The sequence below is a fragment of the Mercenaria mercenaria genome, chromosome 7 (genome assembly GCF_021730395.1).
Source record: "Mercenaria mercenaria strain notata chromosome 7, MADL_Memer_1, whole genome shotgun sequence".
NCBI classification, from domain to species: domain Eukaryota; kingdom Metazoa; phylum Mollusca; class Bivalvia; order Venerida; family Veneridae; genus Mercenaria; species Mercenaria mercenaria.
The window spans coordinates 7015620-7042652 of record NC_069367.1 but is presented as its reverse complement, the minus strand read 5'-3'; the positions used below and the strand labels follow the sequence as shown (position 1 = coordinate 7042652).

Below are 27033 nucleotides of genomic sequence, written 5' to 3'. Positions count from 1 at the left end.
GAGAAAAAAAATGTGTAAATTTATTTTAAAATCGGGCCTTCTGTTTCTGACAAGAATATTTTTAAAGGCTCCAATATACCGATATACGTATAGGGAGAAGTGAAACCAACCTCCTGGCGCCAATGTTTTCTGACAAATTGAAATAATTTGAAAAATCTGGGAAGAGGGTTACACAGCGACATTTTTTTTTGGAAATTACTTTAAAATTGTGTTTGCAGTTTCATACAAGAAATATTTCAAAGTTTTCATTATATACATGTACATATAGAAAAGAGCGACCAAGCCTTTTGGTGGCCATGAATTTTGAATCAGAATAATTTTAACAAACTTGGTAGAATGTAACACAATCATGATAATTGTTTATATTTTAAGATAAAAGACTTTGAACGACATAGTAAAACTATAACAGTTTCGTTTTCCTCTAACATTTATTGATAACACACACAGACACACATATATAAACAAAAAAGTAACAAGACTGTGCAAAACCGCTGACTATATGACGCATGTTGATACAACATTTTTTAAACAAACTGGAATGAGCATTGCAAATTTGAGCATTATGAATCAGCAGTACAAAAACATGTACATAGAAACAAGTGGAAAATTCATTCTTGCACACCGGACTGGCGTTTCCGGTGATTTTACCCATGCCGGCAAATCCCATCTGGCACCCCCCATGCCAGATGACTCTCGTGCTGTTAATGACAACCAGTGGTTTATGCAATGATAATATATTGTTTCTGTAAAAATACGAAAAAAAAACAAGTACCTTGATAGTTTCTCTCATTTCCTTATAGTATATTTCTCGATTCAAAATACGTTAGTTTACCATAAGAACATAACGTTACGCTACAAATGATAAAACTTAAGTGGAACTTTGTTATTGTGCGTAACGCAAAACCTCGTGATGTCACTTCTGCTGACGGACGTTAATTTCTCGCGCTATACTATAAGAAAAAGTGCTGCAAAAAATATTTCTACCCGTTATTTGTAAAAGACGGTATGCAAGAAAAATAATCTACCAGAATAAAATGCTAACATGTAGACGATATGCAAGAAAAAATATCAGTCATGTGTTTACGAATCGGATGGAAATATCCGTCCCTCTGCCACCTGTGCATGGGCGGTAATTCGGCAAACCTCAAAACAGCCCAATGCGCAGGTGCCCTCGGGACGGATATTTCTATCCGATTCGTAAACACATGACAGATATTATTATTAAAATGTCGTTGTCATGGTAATTAAATACTGGATTTATGGAGCATTATTTTCACGTGCTTTAAGAAGGCATACGTGGCAATTTCAATACATAAATCCAGGGTCACATCCCTTTGGCCACTCAGAACCCATTGTTCTAAAATTCTGAAGTTATCTTCTAATTGTTGTCAAAGCAAATCATAGTATAGGAGAGATCGCCGTGACGTCACACATTAGCATCTTTTACCTGGTGGTGGGCAAAACAAATGTCTTTACATTGTTTGTGTTTAAGATCGCAATTTTTTTTTATTTTCAATACCTTTTTCACTCATTTATGGATTTTCAAAATTTGTTTCGACCTGGTACACTGTGTTATTGAAATTATCCATAGTTCGTAGGAACCAATATCTGCTTTCCGTTGTCGTAAATATTTATCACGTGATTGTGCAATCTGCACCAAGTTTTTTTAAATCACGCGTTCTGAACATTCCGGAGTACTACTCTCTTTCACTCCATTGATGTAGAGTGTGTCCAGAATGTTCGGAATAGTCAATGGGATATGATATCAATCATATAAAATCAGTAGTTGTAAATTTTCTATTGTAAATATTTTTTGAGTTTGCGTTTGACTGTTGCCATGAGATGTGAGACCATCGGTACGAAAATATATAGTAAAGATAGCTTGAAACACTACAGTCGAGATTGTACTGTCATCATGGTTTCGCTTACTCCCCTTTACAAAATACTAATGATATAATAATAAGAATAGTAAATTTTGAAACCAATTGATTTGTTTTCTTAGATTTTTATTTTAAAGATTGGGTTATTTATAAGTAAGGAGCCAATTTCGAACGTTTGCCAGCAAAGACCAACATAATAATAATAATAAAGAGTACTTAATTCTACAAAAGGAATAACGTGTTTGAAAGTTTCGCATGACTTTTTGATTTGCCTATTCAACATAACAATTTATGAATAAACGATCGCATAAAGAGAACTAATAACAATAAAAAATAATACGTGAGCTATATAATGTTACGTGATGAAAATGCCGCAACACTTAATTGTACCCGGATGTTGAGGTCATTTCCGATGCTGAGTGCAGAAAAAGTTATAATTAATGTGGTTCAATAAACGCTTTTGTACAGTCCTCAATCTGCCATTTTTGATAAATAACACTAAACAGTATATTATTAGGATGAATAAATACCCTCTAACCATAACATTGCGTGTATCGGGAGTGTTTTTATTTTTGCTATCAAAAATAAGTTGTCTATCATTTGATGTTGTCTATAGGTTATTTTGTAGAAAATTCCCTAAGGTCCTACCAAAGTCCTTTGCACTTGGTCTCATTTCCGGATCGAAGGCCCATCCCCTTTTTAACAGATCAATTATTGCGTCCGGGGGACGCTTTGAGGAGCTTAATGGCGGCCTCCAGCCCTCTGATTTTGCTATATTAGATTTGAGCGCATCCATTGCATTACCATGGAAACCGTATCCAAGACAACTTTTGTTGATTTCGTCTGCTACATCTTTTCCGAACCACATTTCCCAGAACATAAGTGAAAAACTGTATATGTCAATTTTGTTCGTCTGGATTTTGCTAGAGAGAAGCACTTCCGGTGCCATATAAGCAGGAGATCCGTTAGCTGTGCGCACAAGCATCTGCGTCACTTTGGCCACGCCCACATCAGTGATCTTGATGACATTATCTTCTGCCAGCTGTGAATAGATAATTTACACGGTATTTTCTCCAAATATAAGTCTTGGACAGCATTCGATTTATCAGTTTTAGAATATGGTATGTTAATATACGTTAATTTGTGAAAGCAGGCACAGCCCGCCAAATGGTTGGAATCCCTGGGATGGACTCTCTTGCCCCGCACCAATGTGGGTAAAAATCACTCTAGGGATGTATATTGTCATCCAACTGGCTTAAGAGAGGTTGGTTGTTCTATCCAGGTGCCTGCCCATTGCCCCATGCGTAAAACAATGCCTGGAGAGGCACCTGGGGGTCTTTCTCCATCATAAGAAAGCTGAAAGAGACGCCATATGAAATTACGATATTGTTATTTATGTGCATATTTTTGTAGTTTCATCTGCTTGCTTTAAACATAGTAAAATAGAAGAACAAACTTTAGCTTCCTACCAGAACGTTTTCTAATTTCATATCTCTATGTGTGTATCCTTTCTCGTGTATATAACCCAGACCAAGACAGATTTGGAAGGCGTGGTCAAGCATACTTCTTGCCGCTTCTGTGTAACGTGGGTGGTCCTTGTCCAGCGAACCAGGAATGTTACGGTCCACCTTTTCACTTCCTACAATTAATAATAACGTTCAGACAGTATGTAGTAGATTAAAGTTTTCTTAAATACACGCCAACTTTGGTTTCTATCCTGTTTCAGTTTTATGGATTGTTTTGTTTCGACGACATGGTCAGAGAAAAGATTTATGAAAAAATAAGCGGCTTCCAGTGAGGTGCACTATTCATAAAATACTAGAAGAAAATTCAATATAATTCTGCATCATTCCATTTATATAACTTTTTATCACATTACTCCTTATTCAAATCGCCGGTCTATAGTTTGTGCAAAACTTAAAGACAAAAATTATCAAAAATATTTTGGATTGCATGCAGATCTAACAAAACATTTGTTGTCTTGCCAGTCAATAGCCGGAACTGTTTACCCACCGTCCTTTAGACTATTGACGACCATCAAGTGTATTCATAATTCAACACGACATTAGAAATTCTGACAAATCATAGAGCTGCATTTTCGAGTACATGCCAGTTTCCACTTTGATAAAGCAAGCATTTTTACAACGATCATTTAGTGACTGTTGAAATAAACATCACACTATCTCAAAAAATAATTTCAGTCTTCTTTTCTTATCATACATGCCCTAGAGGATGATAAAAACTACAAAAACTTGAACTTCCATTTAATACTTCTGTTTTGATTTAAAGTTTGAGATTTTAAACATGGAATCTATGATAAAGTCAAAAGTAAAATGTAACTGCAGTGTTTCAGACATGATGATAATGATAAAGTCCGAGTATAGTAGTGAAATTGACATCATTTCGCAATGTTTCGGACATGATAATTATGAATATGATCATTTGTCGTTGTCATCTTATGTATAATGAGTAATATGTTCAATGATAGGGTGTATGTTTAAGCGTGGCCTACTGTAATGTTTGTGAGTTTCGCCTATTTATGTGCAAAACCAAACAAAATGTGTACTCTATTTATTGGGGTCATGAAATTTATCCTGCGTTTATATGTTAAAGTCGTCAAGTATTTTCTTACAAAGTTACGAATGATTACCTGTATATATGTGTTTAAGAGTTGTCTTGCACAATTCCATCACCATTATCCATTGCAGTCCTTTCGAAGTTTTCACATATGAAGCACCGTAATATCGCACGATATTCTTATTCCGTAAATCCCTGGAACAGACAAAGTCTGGTCAAAGAAGGTCAAAGTTCAAATGGCATTGTTTTACTGTAAACATTTAAATTGTTAATTTGTACATTACTACGCTAGTTTACTGTCTTTTCATGTTCATAAACTATTTCATGCTCAAAAAGTATCGTTTTATCATTATTCCTGATTTACCACTTTTTTCTTCACTTGTTCATCTTATTTTTTATGCTATATTAAGACATGATCCGAGACATTAGTCTTGTCAATTAACATAATCTTACCTCATTGTTCTGTCCTCTGTCAAAATATCTGTAACATTGGACTGATTGACCTCATCAGTGGATACCTGTAGAGAAAGTTATTTAATAAAGTCTGTTTCACTTTCTTTGTTGCTTTTAATTACGTGTTTAAAGTCATCTCAATGAGGAAGGATAAGCTGATAGTCAGTTTACGATCTTCAGCCGTAACAAATCAAAACGCATAGCATTTTAATAACAAAAAATCCCAAATGCCTGTGTTGGGATTCGAACCCTGGTCGCTGAAACTACCGAGCCAAAGTGTTGACTCCCTGATACAATTTTGGAGATTGGCTTTAAACAAGTAGGCTATGCGTTTAAGCGAACGTAAAAGTCCTCTTTCCTCTTTCGTTGTTATAACTTATTCTCTGCATCTCTAAACCAAGCGGATACTGAGGATATAAACTATGAGAAATGTACATAAGATAATGAGCCCGGAATGACTGTCGGTAATTTCCGTGCGACTACGTATTCTCCGTAAAGGGTTTCGGTATTCTCCGTAAAGGGTTTCGGTATTCTCCGCAGACGGTTTTGACATTTTTCGGGTGATGCTCATATGAAATATATTTGCAACCGAAGAATACTGGAATTGCACTAGGGGAAACGTAATCGCTAGTAAATGGTCAGGAGTGATTACGGGTGCATTACAGTACACTAATTTATCTTAGATTTATTAAAATCCTCCATTTGAAATTAGTATCGTCCATGCCATGGAAGATACTTCATTGATGTTCGATGTTTTTATAAAAGTTGACAAGGAGAGAATAAGCAATACATCCGGTATATCAATTATTACAGAGAGACGCAGCATACCTTTATTGCGACTGGTTTATTCTTCTTCATAATAGTGCTCTTGTAAACCTGTGCAAAGCTTCCACTTCCAAGTACTTTTTTATCTTTCCATTCCAATTCTGACAGCTCATAGTCAAACTTCATGATTTCATTGATATAGAAGATATCGAGTTTTCCAAGAAGATCTGCGGTTTCACCGACGAGCTCAGGAAGCTTCTCTTTCAGGCGATCGTCTTCTTCTATACTGTGGCGTAAAGTTTCTATCAGCTGCTCGTCGGCCTAGATATTGGAAACGGTTTAGACATGTATATATAACGGTATAGAGTTTGTAGTATACGGTTGAGACTACTTGCAGTAAACGGTTTGGACGAGCACAATAAACGGTTTACACTTAACGTAAATCTATATGTAAAGAAAACACAACAAAGCATACACATATATACTCAATGCCTTTACAGAACACACTGCAAGCAATACATTTCTCGACAAAACAGACAAGCAATCAAATATCAAATAGTTTCTGTTAAGTTGGACTCTGAGACTGTTTATTTTGAAGTCTAATGACATTGGTAGTTAAGGGCAAAAGTTCATTCGTTTAAAATACAACTTACTTTCAGAAATCCCGGGATTCTTTTTGCAGCTTCGTCAATGTCTTTGAAGAAACGGTCAAAGAATTTTCTAAGTTTTACACCAAAATCCTTGTGTCCGAGAATTGTGTCCAGGAACAGTAAAGTCGCCTCTGTCATTTTCTTTGCCTTGTTTGAGCTGTTATAGTCCTTCCTGAAACCAGTCATGTTTTTACTGAGAGACTGAACTCTTTTTATGCCTTTATTTACGTTCAACGTGCAAATTTCATTTAGTGAAGAATTAAGTGTGCAATGTCTCATGTAAAGCATTGCCTTAATTTTGTTTGCAGATTTGAACTTTCATCTACTTCAGGGCCGTCGCCGGCTTCGAAAAAGTGGTCCGAACGACCACGGAACGCCAAAAGCGGGCACCCCGCGAGTGCCAAAGGCAGGAGAGGGGTGGGGGGGGAGGGGGGGGGGATAGCACGAGGTGGGGATTTCCCCCACTCTTAAGTGGGGGGGGGGGGGGGTTCGGGGGATTCCTCCGAGAAAATTTTAAGATTTGGGAAGCCGGAAAATGCGTTATTCTTGCATCTTGAAATTAGTGACTAATTCATTAAAATGTTCTCATAAAGCCACGCTTAAAAGTTCTCACACTGGGCGCCCCTTATCAATAATTTTCTATAGATCTACAGCGATACTGTTTCAGCACACGGATCCGTCACAAGTTATGACTACCCTTGGGAGAGCCAAAATGTGGTCGTTATTGGGAGATGGTCTTTATTTGCAAGTTAAAATACACTGTAAACGTTAAAATGGGAAACAAAACATGTGGTCTTTAGAGCAAGGTGTCTCTCTTCAGAGGTGGTCTTTAACACAGGCTTGACTGTATATGGTTTTTGCGTGATTTTTTATACATATAAGTTCTTGAATTTCATTAAACATTTAAAAGAATTTTCTCCTCTTTCATAGCATGTGACGGATCCCTGTGTGTTTCAGCACTGTTAGTGTAACCATCCGCACTACAAGATAAGTCTCGTTTGGATCTATTAGAGTTGTTATGTCACAAATGTTTTCGGTATATGGATCGACAGTGAAAACTGTTACCCGTGACCTATCGCCCTCTAGCTACAGTTCTTAGGTCAGTCCCGCTATCCCTGGGAAGCAGTTTTAAATGTTCCCCTAACACCATTGAAATAATGGTATATTGCGATAGAGATTTCAGGTTCAAGTTTTAAAACAACCTTATAAAAAATAATATTACTAATCAAATAATTTTCATGTAAGTGTCAATACTTCTTTTTTCATTTGATGCTTTAGGATTGTTTGGCCCATACTGAAGAATTGGATAAAAATCGATTCTATTATCTTCCTTGTTTATCAAGATCAACGCTATACACAGTTGTCTCCCTTCCACCGTCTAACTCAATAAACAGATCAATATCGGATATTTTAGCGAGGAGTTCAGACGATATGGTTCGGCTATTTCCGGCCAATATGGTAATGCAAATCATTTACTTACTTAAATATCTTCCGAACATCTTTCTTGTCAGTGTCCAGCATTCCCACACAGCTGACAGCGCCACCTAGCGTTGAGTAGGTCCTTTCTACTTTCTTCTTTTTCTTTGCGAACAAAGCTTTCACTGGCACAACTCGCATAGTCTTACACATGCTACCTTTACGGCTAGTTGACAAATACTCTAGATAATTAAAGAAATCGAGTTTAAAGATGTACTGTTTTCATCGCTCACTAAAGTAGTTTATTGTTAGTTATTGCATGAGGCCGCGTGCGTGACGTAATTCAGTGTTTGTTGTTGCACTATTTCATTCTATTTAGTACAGTATTGTCAATCCTATTCAGACTATTGAACAAATTTATGATATTTTTGCATTATATTTATACGTGCAGATGCGTATGTAATGAAAAGGTCGCGCAATATTTCCGCAGAAGAACTCGTGCATATTTCCCGATACAAAGCTAATAGCCTATAAATATTAGCTGTAAAGGTACAGTGCTTTTGTTTTAAATATGAAATGAACACGTGCATAATATATCTTGATGAAACTGACGTTGACGTAACGACGCTCATGTACTAGTATACGTAATTTATGTAACGTCTTTTTTTTGCATTGAAACAGGGATTTGGGCAACGATACAGTGTAAGTTACTTTTGTATGAAACAAATAAAGCATTTAAAATGTAGTGATGAGTTTGCGCCATTGTGGCTTCAGGGAAAAAGTCGTGAATAATCATGTGAACATTTGCCCTCCCGGGAGGATATTGAAAAACCTTTAAGCTTCAATTTATCGGGCAATATATATTTCGAAAAGAAATGAAGATAAATGTAATACCTGTCAGAACCTCCATGAGCAAAACAGATTTCTTACAATCAAATTTAAAAGTAAACTGATTTCTAATTTTATAGACTTTCGAAATGACGTAACCTGTCGTAACCGTGTGCTGTATTATAAAGTGGGTTATTAAACAGTTCAAGAATCTTGGAACCTGCTCATTACCTTCAAGTTCTTTTATCTGGTCATCCATAAGTCCGAGTTCTTTACTGAACACTGCAATAATGTCCTTGTCTATAGTATAGAGCAATTGCTTTTGTCTCTGCCAGCCATCCAATTCACGTGAAATTCGTTCAGATATTTTCATAGCTGCCACATCTACTGTGCTCTTCCATTTCTTATCTGGCTTTGGACATTCGTTTGTGTCTTCCCAGTTACAGATCCTGAACAGTGATTTTGACAATTCATCGTAAGAAGACATAAGTACATTATTTTCTGCATTAAGCCAGTGTAATAAATGTTTAGACATTTTTGCACACTTACAAAAAACAATAGTAAAAAGGACTGCAATGCCCGTCCATAACTAAGCTATTTTTGACAATTTTTCTCAATGACAAATAATCGATTTTCTGAAATTGTTCCAAGAGATACATGTATGTACATGCTTTAAGACAATGTAAAGTACAGTACCAACTATATTTTATTATCAATAACATGCATAGATAACATCTTGTCGTACATATCGCCGATTTGTACATATACCCGATATGCACATATTTTAGGAGATAAAACAAGAGCTGAACAATTTGTTGTGTAAATAGTGCATTCAGGATATAGAAAAACTTTGGACTTTAGTCAATCTGTCATAATTAATTGTTTTGTCTTTTTGTAACCAAAGACTTACAAACTGTTAAATCAGTAGACAATAGATAACAAACAAACAATTTTAAGTACACTAATAAAACTTATTAAAGTCACTGTTGAAGTTTTACATGCGTCTATGTGTTTACCAAAAAAAAAAATCAATAAAGATGCCAAAAACTAAAACCATGATATACGGCAACCGCAGCTTTTCGTTCACTGCTACAGAGCTTTGGAACTCCCTTCCCGTCAAGACCAGGGAAGCTCACTCGCTAGCTGCTTTCAAAAGCCTGCTAAAAATCCACTTCTTTGTACAATATTTCGTTAATTGACCGATACACTGATGTTTTTGTTTTCTTCTTCATAAAACAGCGTAGAACAGTCACTTAAATACTTTTACATATGTATGTATGTTTGTCTTGTTTTATATGTTTTACATTCATGATTTTTGTTAATGTGGAATGCATTATTTTTGTATGCGTATTTGTTTGTATTGTGTGCAATTTATTCTGTAAAGCACTTTTGAACGTGTACATGTGCATGAAGAGAGTGCTATATAAATGTGGTATAAAAATAATAATAACAATAAAGAACTAACAAAAAAATGTAGCGTGTGTAAATGATATACTATGGAACACGTAAACAGCTAACAACGGACGCAGTGGTCCAATGGTAACACTGTTTGACTAGGAAACCAGGGGTCGTGAGTTCGAATCCCCTCTTTTCCAACTAAAAATTACTAACATTGGGATAAGAGTCCCGTGTATAGGTGCTTTACACCTGGCACGCTAAAGAACCGGGGAAGCTGCTTTCTGTATCTTGCACTATCCTCCCACTAAGATTACTAACAGTCTTTTGGAGGTGGAGGGTTCGCCCATATGGGTTACCGGTGGCGACTATAAAAAAAACTTGTATACAAACAACAGCTTTGTCTAATTCTCTGCAGTTTGTCTCCAGAAACACGTAAATAAACACGTAATATTTACCTGTTAACAAAGTTTTTGTCTCTAAGGACATTTTGAATCATATCTGTAATTCTTTTGATTTCATATTCCACTTTTAGTCGGAGACGCCCAATACTCTCATCAGTGTTTTTCTGAAGTTTCAAATTGGTAAAATGATACACAGAAATATAAAATCACAAAAAAGACAGTTTAAGCCTATTTTCTTAATGCGTCCTATTTAATCGGTTATTCTTTTATGCATAGCTGTATTTAAATAAAAGATATCTTTCACTATTATAGTAATATATTTTTCGATACTTACTTCAAATGCAGAAAATACTCATCAAATAAATTTAACTTGATTAAGTATATTAACTAACTGTGTTCATAGAACTATATTCACAGTTAAATGCTATGTACAACAGTAATTTGTTAAAAAACAACTTCCAGGTTTTAATGGCGGTACACATTTATATTGGGCCAATTCGTTTCACCCGACCCGGGATACGCCGGTCATGTAAGCGGCATGACAAAAGATTCTCGCCGGTTTTAGAATAAACGAAAGCCGGTCACGCGAGCTGCAAGTAAAAAGTAACACATTTCCAATATGTTATGATTTTCTCGTGTGATCTGTTCCACATAAGTCAGCGATTTTTTCTTGCGGTATAATTCTACATTTACGGGTATTTGCCACAAATTTCAAAATGTTTATCCCCATTATATCGCGAAAATATATTATTTGCCGTTAAGCCTATCTCGCATGACCGACACAAAGCAACCCGCCCAGTGTTGGGAAGCCAAACGAATGGCCAGCGGCAAATCTAACACAAAGTAATGTTCATACATACACACATGTTTATTGTATGTTCACATAGACACTATGAAACAACTGTTCATATTTCATACATGAATTATGGTCTAATATATCTTTAAAGCAACCGTTCGAATAATCAGATCGGAGTCCGACCTTTAAACAATAATTACATGTAGATTCTCCACTTGCTTGCGAAGGCCGTCAAACTGTTTTTCTAGTTCTTCACGTGTCATTGCATGCTGGACGCTTGTCACGCGTAAAAGATATGATGAACGCGCCAAAAACGAGGACAACCACCTGTATCAAAAAAGGTGTAAATAAAATATCCCTTACAACATGATTAACTTCCTGAAATATTATATATCATATGACATTCACACATTTACTTTATAAAGACTAACACATTAACTCAAATAATATGTCTACCAAATCCTTCGTTCTAGAACGATAGGCTATCAAGGTAGTTTTGCAAATTCGGGTCAAATGTTTTCCACAATACTTTAGGATAAAAATTTGGTCGTGTGAAAATGAATATCTATAATTCTGGCTTTCGCGACAGTCATCAGTGTCAATCAATTATCATTCTATAAACACATAGTTTTTTTCTTTCCGGTAATCAGCCCGAAATGACGCTCGGCAATTTCCGTGCGGTTACGTAATTTCCGTGTCTTACTTCGGCACTCTTCGGCATTCTTCGGCCGTTGATGTTGCTGAATTCCACGCTAGCCGGAGAATGCCGAAATTGTGTACGAAAAATACGTAAAGGAACGAAACTTGCCGATTGCCATGACGGATCCTATTCCTTTAGGAAGACAATCAATATGTCAATTTTTTTTGCAGCTATATCACTCTTTAACATCGTAAGACACGTGCATGGTAATATACCCACTTCATTAAACTTAGATACAAGGGGCCTTGGAGGCCGAGTGGTTAAGGTCGCTGACTTCGAATCCTTTGCCCCTCACCGATGTGGGTTCGAGCCTCAATCGGGGTATTGAATTCTTTATGTAAGAAAACCATATAGCTGGCTGACGAAAGGTCGGCAGTTCTACCCAGGTGCCCGCTCGTGGTCAAATAATGCACGGAGGGGTACATAGGGTTTTTCTCTACCATCAAAGCTGGGAAGTCGCCATATAGCCTATAATTGTGTCGGTGTGACGTTAAATCCAATAAAAACAGAAAATACCAGTAATGTGATGACATTCCTTGTCTTAGACTGCTTGGAACAAGGTGGGCAACTTTAGTCAACAGAATCCTATGTTCTTCTTGTTTTGTGTTGTATTTAATCAGAAGTTCCGCCGACTGAAATCAACATTGTTGTAAACATATTCATTTTATCTATATCATCTATATTTTAGTTTCTGCTAATCTTTTCAAATCTATTGGTATATGAAATAATCTGGTACATTTATTTCTGACCAAACATGATATTAAACTGAATGTCTGGAATGCAGAAAGAAAATGCAAATTTTCCGCTACAATGATAACAACATAACGTAGCTTCTTTACAGAGAAATAATGTATGTTGCTGATCAGATTTACAGCGTGTCAGGTTGATAACATTAAGTAGATACCTTCTTTACAGACATACAATTTATTTGGCTGATGACATAGCTTCTTTACAGACATAATATGAATTTGGCTGATAACATACTATTAACTTCTTTACAGACATACGATGTATTTGCCTGATGACACAGCTTCTTTACAGACATACAATGTATTTGACTGATGACATAGCTTCTTTACAGACATACAATGTATTTGCTATGACTAGTTCTTACAGACATACAAGATTTGGTGATAACATTCTATAACTTTTTACAGACATACAATACTGTAGACATAGCTTCTTTACAGACATAATGTATTTGCCTGATGACATACTTTTACAGTCATACATGATTGACTGATGACATAGCTTCTTTACAGACATACAATGTATTTGCCTGATGACATAGCTTCTTTACAGACATACAATGAATTTGGCTGATAACATACTATTAACTTCTTTACAGACATACAATGTATTTGACTGATGACATAGCTTCTTTACAGACATACAATGTATTTGGCTGATGACATAGCTTCTTTACAGACATACAGTGCATGCGCTGATATCGTAACATAGATACCATTTTATAGTAATGTGTCTTGCTGAGAACATAACATATATACCTTCTTTACAGACATATCGTGTATGTTACTGATTTGACATATTATGAATGTGACTGATAACATAACATTGATATCTTATTGACTGACGTGTAGTGTCATGTGACCGATGACAGAACACATTCTTTACAGACATATAGAGTAACACTGATACCTTCTACACAGATACATAGTGTATGTGGGTGATAACATAACATAGATACCTTCTTTATAGACATATAGTGTATCTGGTTTTGTCTGATACCCGGATACACTTGATCCAGTTTGTAGAAGATATCTCTCTGAACGTCTGCTCTGTCTTTTTCTGGCACGTGCTCCCATTTGTTGCCGATGAAGAGAGACGCTTCCGGGCTGAAATCCTCGCTGTCGTTGACCACGGTCTTGAGCAGGTGCCCGAGCTGTAATGGATATTGATATGTTGAAGTTATAAAGGTATTAATCTGGTAATCCGACCACGTTATCCTTTTTAAAACCATAGTATTACTTTTAACGACTGTGTTATCTACGACCAAAACCAATTGCAAATCAAAATGGAATTATTGTTAACATATTCAAAATAAGCAGTTGGTGCTTCTTGAAACCTTATATTTATGATTCGATCTACCATGCATGTTTTTCTCCCTACTACAGAAATATTGCACATGCAATTAGGGGTTTTGACCGCAGAGACTGCTTTTTACTGTACCTATTGTAGATCTTTTACATAAAAATCTCATTTTGATTGCGACAGTATCAACAAATTGCCCGGATATTGACAAAACCGAGAAACATACCCTGCTTTGTTGAACACCGCCAGCAGTGTTCGTGTTGATGACGTAAATAAACCCAAAAGCTCTTGACAGATATGTGTGTAATCTCTGATCCACATTGCTTCCACCTTCTATACCGGGTGTATCCACTATCACCACACCTTTCTGCAATAAGTCAAGAAAAAATGAAAAGTAAGATCGCAGAGGCATTGAATCTGTCAATAAGATTCACATCTTAATGACTATTGGCTCATAAATTGTTTTTACTCAATTTGACTAATTGCATTATTACTTTATTCATGCTTTTATATATGTTTTCCGGCCTGTTTTATAAACATTTCAAGGTTGACGTACGAAACAATTGTACCATGCTGCAATGCATTCGGATATTTAGGGTTTCATGTTTCACTTTCTATTTTATCTAATCTGTGAAATGTATTATAGTTCAGTAAGGACGAGAGTATTCTATGACAAATAACTTACACTTAGTGTTTTGAAGGGATAGAAAACCTCACATCTGTCATAGGGATTGTCATCTGATTGGTCGTATTCTGCCACACAATCCTTGAACTCCTGGATCCCGTTTAAGCTCTCTGTAATGTATACAGATTATGTTGCATAAAAATATGTCAGTACAAGAAGTTTCATTTAACTCTGAGATTATCAATTTCTAATTTTTTTGCAAATTCGGGACTGATTAGCCTTGATTAACATTGAACTTTGTTAAAGTGTTTGTGTCGTCTTTTCTTGTGCATATCTATAGAGAAAACTATCGTGGCAGCAATGCTTGGCCTTCTTTATACTATCTTAAGCGCATGCGCATCCAAATAGTTTTTCTTATTTCAACATTTAAACCTTTATTGAAAATGTCAAAATTTTAAAAACAATCACTGCTCATAAGGACAAAATACAAAAAAGCCCTCTATAAAAAAAAATAAAGCCTAACTGTTAGTCTTTTTAATATGTTTTGATGAGCGGACCTACAGCTCTCCAAATTTAATTGTATAAGGTACCTCCGGTACTCGCTGCATGTAAATAAAGTGTAATTTAAGATTTGTGTCCATATTAATCATTGAAATATTTCCTCTTTCCGCAATGGCGTTCATACCTCCTTTCGTTTCCGGCTTAAAAAACATGAAAGTGTCGTAATACCTTTCAAGGTTAGTTTTGCAGAAGCTAGTTAGTGATCCGTTTATTATGCAAATGTTCAACATAACTTAGACAGAAAAATCTGTGAAGTACATAATTTTATTATACTGGTATGTAATTAATGGAAACAACATTTAATAAAGTCTCTTTGGTTTCATATATTGCAATAGCTGGTTCTCAGCCGTTCAATGCATTTGCAATTTCCCGCACAGAAAGCATGGTAAAAGAAATTTCAATGGGATTCGGAATCTTCGGTCTTATTTGTAATTTTCAAATAAGAATATTATCGTAGTAAGATCATACTCAGACTAATGATTTTCGGCGGTATCTTCCGCTCTCTCTCGCCGCTGTCAGACAGCTGCGGCTTAAAGTAGAAAATGGCGTCCTTCTTGTCACTGCATCGTATTTCAACAATAGTGTTCGTGCATTTTAAAGAGTCTGATGGAAATATCTGAGTTTCAAGAAGCAGGTTAAGTAGACTCGTCTTTCCTGCACCAACTTCCCCCGCTATGACAATGGTACATTCCCCAGTTCTTAAAGATTCTTTTCTATCTCTGAAAATGCGTCTGACATCTGAAATAGAGTTTAATATATGAAAATTAAGTACAGCCTATAGGAACAAAAGATGCAGGCCAGTCTTTCTATGTTCCGCTGAAGTCACTGTACAAGTATGATACGAAATATATACATGGATATAAGTTTCATGGAAAAAACTTAGGTATACATTCGGAATCACCAAAGATAAAAAAATAATCATCCGACAATTTATGTAGCTTGTGATGTTCGCTGAACTTCTAACGGCTTAGCATCTGCAGATATGTTCAGAATTTTACGAATAAGTATGCCTACCCGCATAATTATACAAAATTTGAATAGCCTGGGGAGATATCTCCTAAAAACAAAACATAAGGTCTGAATACAGACTTATTATGATTATATATAAATAAAAAACATTGTCGGTCTGTTTGGAGTAATAGTATTTTTTTGTTTTCTTGAAAGGTTGTTTTATATGAGAATAGGTTAATATGTATAATTATATGAACTGCATTTACCTTGGTGGGATTGTTCCAAGTTTGCTTTTATTTTCTGTGTAAAACTTTCATACAGATGTTCTGCTTTCTTATATCTATCATACAGAGACGTTCGGGTCTTTTGATGTTCTTTAAAAGCGCCAGCAAGGTCTGGTGGCTCGGGCTGAAAAAGAAACCAACGTCTTCACTAATCTATATACATTCTAAATTGCAAATTGCAAGATCTGCACCAAAGCATGGTGAAATATACGTTTTTTATGTGAAGGATCAAGACAAATAAAAAAAAATCGAATACTCCTTGACATAAAATTTAGTCGATATATCTTAAAATTTATGTATTGTAGCTGTAAATTATTCGCTATTGTTATTTATTTAAGGTAGCTAGCAGCACAATGTTTAGTATAACAGGCATTCGTTATGTTTAGCAGTATGGGTTTCGAGGAAACATTAGAATATTTTTCTTGCACTTGTCTGACCAAAAAGAAAGGACTTTCAATTAAAGATAATAAGAAAAAAATGAAACAGTATCAAAGTTCAAGGGATATTGTTGACAAAGTTATAAGTTATGTGTACGTTAAAATACCACCAACATACGGTAGCTCCGACGTGTTAAGTGTGCGTCAGTGTTAGTATATCTTTGCCTCGATATAACTCGAGTGTGCAGATTCTTACCTCGTGCCCATGAGATAATTAACATGCGGGAACGAGGTAGTAGCTCATGGCTACGAGATAACTTAACCCGCACGCACGAGGTACTATCTAAAGGCCACGAGATAAAATCAAACGCGCTTTTGGCACACTGGAGCTTCCGTATTAACATGAATGCAACTGCCAGTGCACATATAGTGACTGTGTGCGGAGTGTTTAAGTTTAAAGATCACTATTGCAGAAAGTGTCAAGTTTCCGAAAATTGTTTACCCAGCTAACGCGCATGCATTATTCTCAAGTAACACAAGATATTGAACTTGAAGACGCGCCGCAAAATAACTGTATTCTTTAGTATTTTCACGATGATAATTATACATTCTTTGCATGAAAAATTGGAGAAATAAGTATCTAGTTACAAACTGACAGTGACATATCTAAGGCAACGACAATGTGTTTAATGTCTAAATATATTATTAAATAAAATTTTGTAGTGTGTATTAAGGTGAGTTAAGACCACACTTTGTTTTTACAGTCACTGAGTGTAAGAAGTTATTATTCTATGTTTTTAAAACTATACTGAAAAGAGATTGACTGCATATTTTTGCAGATGAAGTTGTGAAAACACATTAATTCAGGGAGGGCCTAAATCTGTCATCTTGTAGAATAGCTGTATTATAGCAGTATTATCAGAATGATCTGCATGAAGTTTATGTAGGAGGAAAAAGTAGAGCACTAGGTCGTGATGGGTCTTTAAAGACGCGACTGTATTCTTTTGTACAATTATATACGATTTGCATGAAAACATTGAAACATACAAGTATTTACTTAAAAATACAGTAGGCCAAGAATTGTGTTCAATGTCTTAACATTTTATTGAATTAATGTAGCAATGTGTACAGTAATCAGTGTATTTAGTTAAATTTTGGTCACTTTTTGTTTCTACAGTGTAAGATAGTTATTCAGTTGTTTTTAAACCTATGCTGAAAAGAAATTGACTAAATAAGTTTGCAGATGAAATTGTGAAAACACATTTATTCTCTGGAAGGAATTAAATTGCCTATCTGAAAACTTGTAGTATATCTGTATATATTATATTTAGAAAGTAAAGAAACCTATACTTGTTTGGGAAATTTTCGTTTAGGCCTAAAAACGAAAATTGTTTGTTTCCGGTAACATGCTAAAAAGATTAGGGTAGGTGGGTCCGTAATTTTTTTATTATTATTTTATTTTTTTAAATGGGACTTTTGGGAAATTATTTTTGTGTCAAAAATGAATACCAATAAAGGGGTAATGCATTTACAGAATCAGTTGATTTCTAACATCACTGACCATGTTTAAAGCATAAAAATGTGCAGTTTTGCAACTTTTTGTTAAAAAGTTGAAAAAAAATTCTCCAACATTAAACATTTAGTGTCGGGCCAAAAATTTAGAGTAGGTCGGGATACCGGAAACAGACAATATTTTTAAGCCTTATATCTGTAAATAGATTAAACAAATTTTTGACTACTAAACAATATAGATCTCCTCAAATAGTGTAATATATCACCAGTCATCATTATCGGTCTCCCTTAGAGTATACCCGAATACCTACATGTTTTAAAGCATTTTACACTCTCTTCCATATCAGAAAAATCATGTGAAAATCTGTATTCTAACTTATAACCCATCTCAAAATAGTTCCGCCCCATTTCTTATTTAACCTTTAGCAACACTGCTAGCAGCTCTAAACATGATTAGGAAATACACTAAAACAGGACTTTATGATTATTAAGTAAAACAATTAACTATTATCAATACCAAGAAGCTCCCCCCACCCCCACCCCATTCTACCGCTGTAAGAGTTTAATTACTTAAACTGCACGCCTTATAAACTATATAAATATTTTAAGCATATTACTTAAATACTTCAATTTTAAAGACTTTAAGTATTTATATAAACATAAAAATGCGGAACGTAATCTATTCCGCTGTTATTGAATCATTGATACGTATCTACTAGTATATATTGTTTTGATCGCTTCCTTGTATTCCATTCTTCAAAGAAGAACGGGTAAACCCCAAAGTATGACAAAACAAAAAATATCAAATACTCAAATACGGATCAATGCGTGGATTTCAAAAAGTATTAAATTCGCGGATTTTGAAATCCTATTTAGACCACGTGTAATCAGACACAACTTGCTGAATAGTTGTTGAAAAAAAAACGCAAAAATTTAAATCAATAATGCAATTTTCTGTTTGCCTTGACTTCCATTGTATTTGGTGAATCAATATAACCAGAAGTTTTACTGTGCCAAAGTTTGTACTTATAAATGTGATTATATTAGAAAATGGTTTTTGAATTAATGAATACATTAATTCTACGTATAACAGTAAAACCGAATGTCTTTAGAAGGTCATGCATTTCAAACATGGATAAAAAAGTTTACTTGATGGTTCACAAAGATAAACAAACATGAAATCATTTAATTACACGAACTACACTGAATTGCTATTGAATCTACCCTGGTGACAAGGTATACTGCACTTTTAACGGTGAAAGCGAAAGCAGTATATTTGCTTCTTTTTTCTTTCTGTGCACTTAGTGACCTCTGTTGCTGCAACCAGTCGATCAAAACAGACGCTTACCGATAAACAAACATGATAACATTACTGAAGTTGGAGAAGACACATATTTACCCTTCTAAATTAATACATTCGGTATTTATAAACTTATAACATATAAAATAAATCAGCTTATCAAATCTATAAACATGCCAACGAAAGGGTGAAAATGGAAAAAAAATACATACGGACGAGTCTGGACCTTGATCTTGTCGATGCTCGAGCCAGTATTTAATCAGCTTCTCTTGCATCTCGTCTTTAGTTTTCAACCCTGACAAGTCGACACCCCATGTTTTCGCGAGGGTAGTCACATGTCGGATGTTTAAATGCGTAAGATCTTCAACGCATTGTATGTGAGGTACTTCCTGCGAATTCTGCATATGAAGATTTGGTCCACCTTTCCCAGCCATGTCTTCTCTCTCTCTAAAAGTAGAATAAAAAAAAGTGTTTCTCGCGTACATACTTTAAAAGTGTAATTACGGAAACTTAGCGGGAACATTGGATTCTTTTTAAATTCTATTTCGAGGCCCCGAGACAAACTGAAATAAAGTATTTTGAAAAAAAAAGGAATAAGATCAGTAAATCTTCCATAATTATTATCTAAAATATCTTCCAAAAATATCTTGCAACCGCGAGACATAATGGCGCAAATTATATTTCCAGATATATTTTCTTTCAGTATATCGTAGAGAAAATACTTTTTGAAAAAAAAATTTCAATCGATTCCTCGGCCACGAGATATAATAAAACTGTGTTTCCGTTGGAGGCGGCTAGGCGGCTATAACACGCTATTAAGGAGTTTTTTTCTTGTATTTAATACCTGTTTTATCTGTAATTGACCACAGGTATATTTTTTACGCCGAAATAATTTCGATTAAACATGCACTAGTTTAGTTTAGTATAGTTTGTTTTATGTCTCTGCGAAATTGACGAAAAATATCTAAACATCGAAATAGTTGAATGCTGATACACCAACTTATGCAGTTTCTGCACGCAATAACGTATGAGCATCTGCCCGCAAATTTACAAACTTATGCACGCTAAGACGACACCAGTCTAAGTTTCTGCGCACTCTTATTAGGACACATGTACTAAATTCAGCTGATGGCGTTTCAGCATAAGATTAGATATAATTGTCTGAAAACACGTATTTTTGTTCCGTGATGATAATACTGTATTCAACTTTTGGGCCATGCGAGCACTATGTAAATGTATGAAATGCATGAAAGCGTTGATAAAATATAAGTTGAAAATATTATATTTCTATTTTCTAAAACATTTGTAACGTTCTATTCAACAAATTTTACAACGAAAACTTACCCGCTTTAATATTAACTCCAAATAATCACACTTCTGTTTAAGGTTTACATCATCTGTCCTTTTAAGAGGACAAGAACAGTTAATTGTCCTGGAATACACTCCTTTTCCATGGAAGTTCAAAACAGAAATAACAAGTATCAACTTCCTGCTCTGTTGTACAATACTTCGTTCTCATTGGTTTGTCATAGACAAAAGGTATTCAAATTATTCATAGTCCTTCGTATACACATTCATAAGAAGCGTGGTATCACGTTTCAATATACACCTTGTAAAATGTATTTAGTTTTTGAAATTGAATAGCAATTATTAACAAAAAAGACATAATTAACAAAAAGACATATTTGAATGTAAATTATACCGACACTCAAGAGATCTAAGCGTATAAATTCTTTTTGGTAAGATACAGACAAAAATGTGTCAAAACTAATCAGGGTATTTTAGAAGAGCATATTTACACCAGTTTATGTGTTTTTCATTTTATAAATTAATGAATTACTGACGAGGAAGAAAACGAACGTGACTGTCACGTTTACGAAATATTTCTGCATGTCATAGTTACAGATATAAGATGACAGGTGACATTGGACCAAAACGTTTGTCCATAGCCTTTGACATGGGGTTGGTGGGGGGAGGGGGGAGGGTATTTCCCGCGACACACTTTCCAACTGTGTCGGTTAAAGAAAAATTGCTTCATACATGTAAAAGATATCATGCCATAGACATGTGACATGATACCTCACCCAGTCACATTATACTGACACCGGGTTGACCAGTCTTAGTATTATCCTCTTGATGCTGAGCGTCAATTTAACGAGGAAGCTACTGGTACAACTTTTACGTCTTTGGGAAGACGCGGCCAGGGATCGAACCCACGGCCTACTGCACTCGAAGCGGGCGCTCTACCACTAGGCTAACGAGCCGGTAAATGGTGAAAGTAGATATAAAAGTAAAATATAATTTTGCATGCAACATTTAATATGATAAATTTTATGCTGTGCGATGCAGTGCATATTCATAAAACTGAAATAGTTCTCACAAAAATAGCGGTCATAAAGTGTAAATATTTTCATATGTTATAACCAAAGGCATAAAATAAGGTATGTTCAAAGTAGACGGTGGATATAAACAGTTTTTTCTTGCTCCAGTCCAGGGATCTAGTAATCACCATGTAGATTATTTGTTGTCTATGTAATGGATGCACGTGTTCTTCAACGCGGTTGAGCAAAAAATGACTTTACACTGAATGACACGTCCATTTACACAGAAGAATACAAAAAGAACTATACCAAATATGAAATGAACATGCGTTTGTTGATAGACCCAAAGACGTTATTGTGACAATATCTCCAAGCCCAACCCCACCCCACCCCCTCCGCGTCCCCAGACAAGGTGCGTCCTAGTCAAATCAGAATTGAACTATCACAGTTGAATATAATAATTTCAAATCTCATATTTGTTATTTATAGTCGCCGCCGGTAACCCAAATGGGCGATTGCTCCACAACTCTGGTTGGGAGTTGGAGGAAAGCGCAAGGTTCCCTGTTTCGTTCTTCAGCGTGTCAGGTGTAAAGAACGCATACATGGGACTCTTGAAGGAGCGGGGGCTCGAACTCACTACCCCTAGTTTGGTAGTCTTATGTTTCCACTGGACCACTACGTCTGCTCTATTTTTTCAAACCTTAGGGATTGTAAACTTTTTACCGCTACCCCGTGTTTGCATGTACACCCTTTGGGCCTTGTTTCCTCCGGGTCTATGCGACATTAGAATTTATAGGAGGTAACACTTCTAACATTCTCTTGGATGAACATGCTTTCAGTTTCATTTTTTAAAATCAGTATGCAATATTATTTATGTCGATAGTTCTGATTTAATGTATAAGTGGATTCCATTTAGATAACATAACACTTCTATTGCGTGGCTAACGCTTTAAATATCATGCAGTATATATCAAATATATAATGTATACAATTTACACTGAGCCGTTAATTTACAAGTACTTAATTACTTTAATAAGCTGGAAATACTTTAGCCCTGACCGGGAATCGAACCTGTGACCTCTCACACCTAAGGCGGACACTCTACCATGTCGCTATAAAAGCTAGCATAGTATAGCAAGGAAGTACAAGCACACCCTTATACTCTACCCTACTATTGAAAACCCTTTCTAAATTTTATAGAGCTAAAATTCTCTAGGACGAAACTATTATAATTTATTTGGCATGATAATTGCTTGCATTCTATTTATAAATAAAATAACCCACTCAGATCGATCATATTGAAGAAAACTATGAACTTAACTATACCTTTTGTCATAAATAGATATTGATCAGTTACTTTGCGTTATTCTCCTTTCATTCTTTCTAAAGCGACTAAATATTTAACTACCTCAGAATGAAAATACAAACGAGTGCAATTTTATTTGTATGACAAACTGAATTTATGCAGCAATTCAGCACCAAGGCTAACTCTACCCTGGCAGCTTTACATAGTTATTCATGTCTAGGTTAAATTTCAAAAGCCGTATTGTTTACGAACAATGCTCTTTAAAATATATTAACTTACACGTATATATCATGTTTTAGTTTGTAACAGTTGGCGACTTATCCGTCCTTTCTATAGGAATATAGGACAAGGAAGTAACCATGCAACGTAGCGATAGTTTAATACTCGATTTTATTGATAGTTAAATACTGCAATACGAAGCGATAGTTTTTGATCCTATAAAATAGTTCAATACCTAACTTAACTGAAATAATGTCGATACGTAGCGATAGTTTAATGGTGCAGACAATATTAAAGTTCGTAGCAATATATAGTTTATATCGATATTTTGCGATAGTTTAATACTGCAGAAAACATTCCGATTACAATACGTAGCGAATTGTTTAATACTAACTACACTTGCATGTCTATCTAAAATATATAGATATAAGAGTAAGGAATGTATGAATTGGTTTAATGTCAAAATTATAAATTCATCTTGAAATTTACCAGTGTCACGTTTTCAGGGTCAATGTCAGAAAGGGGACATGTACTAAATTTAAATGTTTAAAAGAACAACCGTAATTCGGGACATGATATGCTTATTAGACACTTTATCGCAAAAAGACGGGTGAATGACCTGTACGTCCATCTGTTCACTGCGCATGGAAGTGACTACGACCTTTAGCTAAAAGACTTCAAAATCAAGAGGGTATATTTTGTTTCTTTTTTAACTGAAGTGTCACTGGTATCTGAACCTTGTACTCACTGACCTAAAAATCAGTAGAGGACAGGTTATTCAATATCCTTGACCAATGTGACTGATATCTAAGAGGTCGTAGGGAAAGTCGGTCTCAAAATATTGAGCGGAAAAATGTTTGTGTACTAACAGTTACGGTGAATTTGACTTTTGTCCATATGAACTAAAAATGTAGTTAAGCTACTACTCACTGGCATTGCGCCCGCAAAATTTGAGCTTCAAAGATCAAAAAGCCCTTAAAATATGAGAGTACTAACAATCAGCATAGTTCTGACCGGTATTTTGATATAAAACAAGAGCTGTTTGTAAACGACGTATGCCCCCATCCCCATGATAGATTGTCCAGTTTTCAGTCCGATAATCACTATGACTTTGATCTGTAGCCTAGTGGTAGAGCGTCCGCTTTGAGTGCGGGAGGTCGTAGGTCCTATCCCTGGCCGCGTCATACCAAAGACATAAAAAATGGTACTCTTAGCTTCCTCGCTTTGCGCTCAGCATTAAGAGAATAGTACTAGGACTGATCAACCCGGTGTCGGTATAATGTGACTGGATGGGGTATCATGTCATGTGTCTACGGCGTGATACTCCAGTGAGGCAGCACTATAAAGTTGGGCATTGTGCTCACTGCTACAAGTAGACACCGTCGTTTATATGACTGCAAAACTGTTGAGAAAGACGTTACACCCGAACTCACACACGCACGCACACACACACACACACGCATACGCGCACACACGACTTTGATCTTTGACCTGTTAACCCTCTCAAGAATTGAGGTTATCAGCTTCATAAGCAAACTCATGCTATATAGTTCGAAGATACTGAGTCAAGTGCTTCTCAAGTTAATGTGTGGAAACGGTTTCAAGATTCCGGCCCTTGTGACTTTGACCTTTAACTTACTGACCCCCAAAAACAAATGGGGTCTCATATTTCGTAAATCCAATCATACTATCTAATTTGAAGGTTCTTTGTTAAGTGATTGCAGAAATAGCTTTCAATATTCAGGCCCTTCGACCTTGACCTTTGACCTACTGACTCCCGAAGCAGTAGCGGTCACCTACTGTATTAGCCTGATCACGGTACCAAGTTTGAAGATTCTGGATCCAGTGGTTCTCAAGTTATGGAGTGGAAACCGTTTTTGAGGTTCAGGCCCCTGTGATCTCGACCTTTGACTTACTGATCCAGAAAACAATCAGGCTCATCTTCTTGATAAGCGCAGCCATGCTAGTGGTTCTCAAGCTATTCGGTGGAAGCCGTTTTCAAGGTTTAGAGTAGTGACCTTGACCTTTTACTTTCTGAGTCCAAAAGCAGAAGAGGTCGTTTACATTATAAGCACAATCATGCAATCAATTTTGAAGGTTCTCGAGTTATTTAGGGAAACCGTTTTCAATGCTTAGGACCCTGTGACCTCAAGAACGATCTTGGCCATCTACTTCATAAATCCGATCATACTTTTAAGTTTGAAGATTCAAGGCAGTGATGTTCCCAATTTATTGAGGGGAACCATTATGAAGGTTCAGGTCCCTGTGACATTAACCTTTGACTTAATGATTCCAATAACAATCAAGGTCATCTTGTTCATTAAGTCGATTATGCTACCAAGTTTGAAGTTTCTGAGTCAAGTGAATCTCAAGTAACCTGGCTGAAACCGTTTTCAACATTCAGGCCTCTGTGACCCTGACCTTTAATTTACTGACACAAACACAACAGAGGTCATCTAATTTATAAGCCCAATTATGCTACCAATTTTTAAGGTTCTGTGTCAAGTGGTTTTCGAATTATTGGACGGAAAACATTTTCAAGATTCAGAACTCTCCAGTGTTTTTTATTCAAAATGCAGAACGATAGGTACTGCACATTTTAAACTTTTCGTCAGTAGATGGAGTCAGAGGAAGTCGTGGAAATGTTTTGTTAGATGTAAATGGCCAGTGTGAGCAGAATTATCACCTTCCGTGCTGTCAGAGTTTGTTTAGATGTGTGGTTGTTTATGTTTATTTGGAATTTCTATATGAAATGGCTGAGAATTTGTTACTCGCATCCCCGCCCATCGCGGAGTCCGAAAAGGGAACACGTAAATAGAGCGGAGCGGATATCCTGCTCATGTATTCTAGGGTTACTGTAGTGTTGTGTTCGGTCATATGATGTAGGATTTCTAGTATTAAAGTGGATAAGGATACGGGTTTGGAGTTCCGATTGTCTTAGCAGTGGATCTCTTCATCTTTGTTCTGTCTATTTTGTAGTATTATTGGATTTTGTGAATTCCCTGTAACGATTTAGATACAAATAGATTTCAAATAGGCAGTCTGAGATACCGGCAGTGCTTTATATCTGTTCTATTGAAAAATCCACATGATCCACATCATGGCTGCCGAACAGACGTGACAAAACTCCATAATTTTGTTTAGCTTTTGTCGACAACATAATGATTTTGCCTTCTAAATTCAGCCGGTACCCATAATTGTAGTGATTCAGAAATTATTTGTATATATTAGGTTATGCTGTAAAATGCGTGCAATTTTTACTTTGTTAATATATTGTGTTGCACCTAAGCCCTTCATATTTACATTACGCAAACATTTGAAGTGGTTTTTTTTTGTTGTTGTTGTTTTTTGTTGCAAAACTGCGTTACATAAAATCCAGGACCCGCCCGCTTAGCTCAGTAGATAGAGCGTTGGTCTACGGATCGCGGGGTCGTGAGTTCGATCCTCGGGCGGGGCGTATGTTCTCCGTGACTATTTGATAAACGACATTGTGTCTGAAATCATTAGTCTTCCACCTCTGATTCATGTGGGGAAGTTGGCAGTTACTTGCGGAGAACAGGTTTGTACTTGTACAGAATCCAGGAACACTGGTTAGATTAACTGCCCGCCGTTACATGACTGAAATACTGTTGAAAAACGGCGTTAAACCCAAAACAAACAA

At 35.9% G+C, this 27033-nt stretch overlaps 1 protein-coding gene across 1 annotated transcript; it reads right to left on the bottom strand.

The window, feature by feature from the left end:
* Positions 1-409: 409 nt before the first annotated feature.
* On the bottom strand, positions 410-21021 carry LOC128558420 (uncharacterized). The gene is made up of 18 exons (XM_053547482.1): positions 20871-21021; positions 19739-19973; positions 16320-16461; positions 15571-15840; positions 14602-14711; positions 14143-14283; positions 13573-13767; positions 12381-12496; positions 11365-11491; positions 10423-10532; positions 8801-9018; positions 7806-7983; positions 6329-6497; positions 5739-5996; positions 4911-4975; positions 4531-4652; positions 3350-3519; positions 410-2922 (listed from the first exon to the last, which is right to left on the bottom strand). Exons 2-18 carry the CDS (start codon positions 19958-19960, stop codon positions 2491-2493), a joined length of 3045 nt encoding a protein of 1014 aa, XP_053403457.1. The 5' UTR covers positions 19961-19973; positions 20871-21021; the 3' UTR covers positions 410-2490.
* Positions 21022-27033: the final 6012 nt, after the last annotated feature.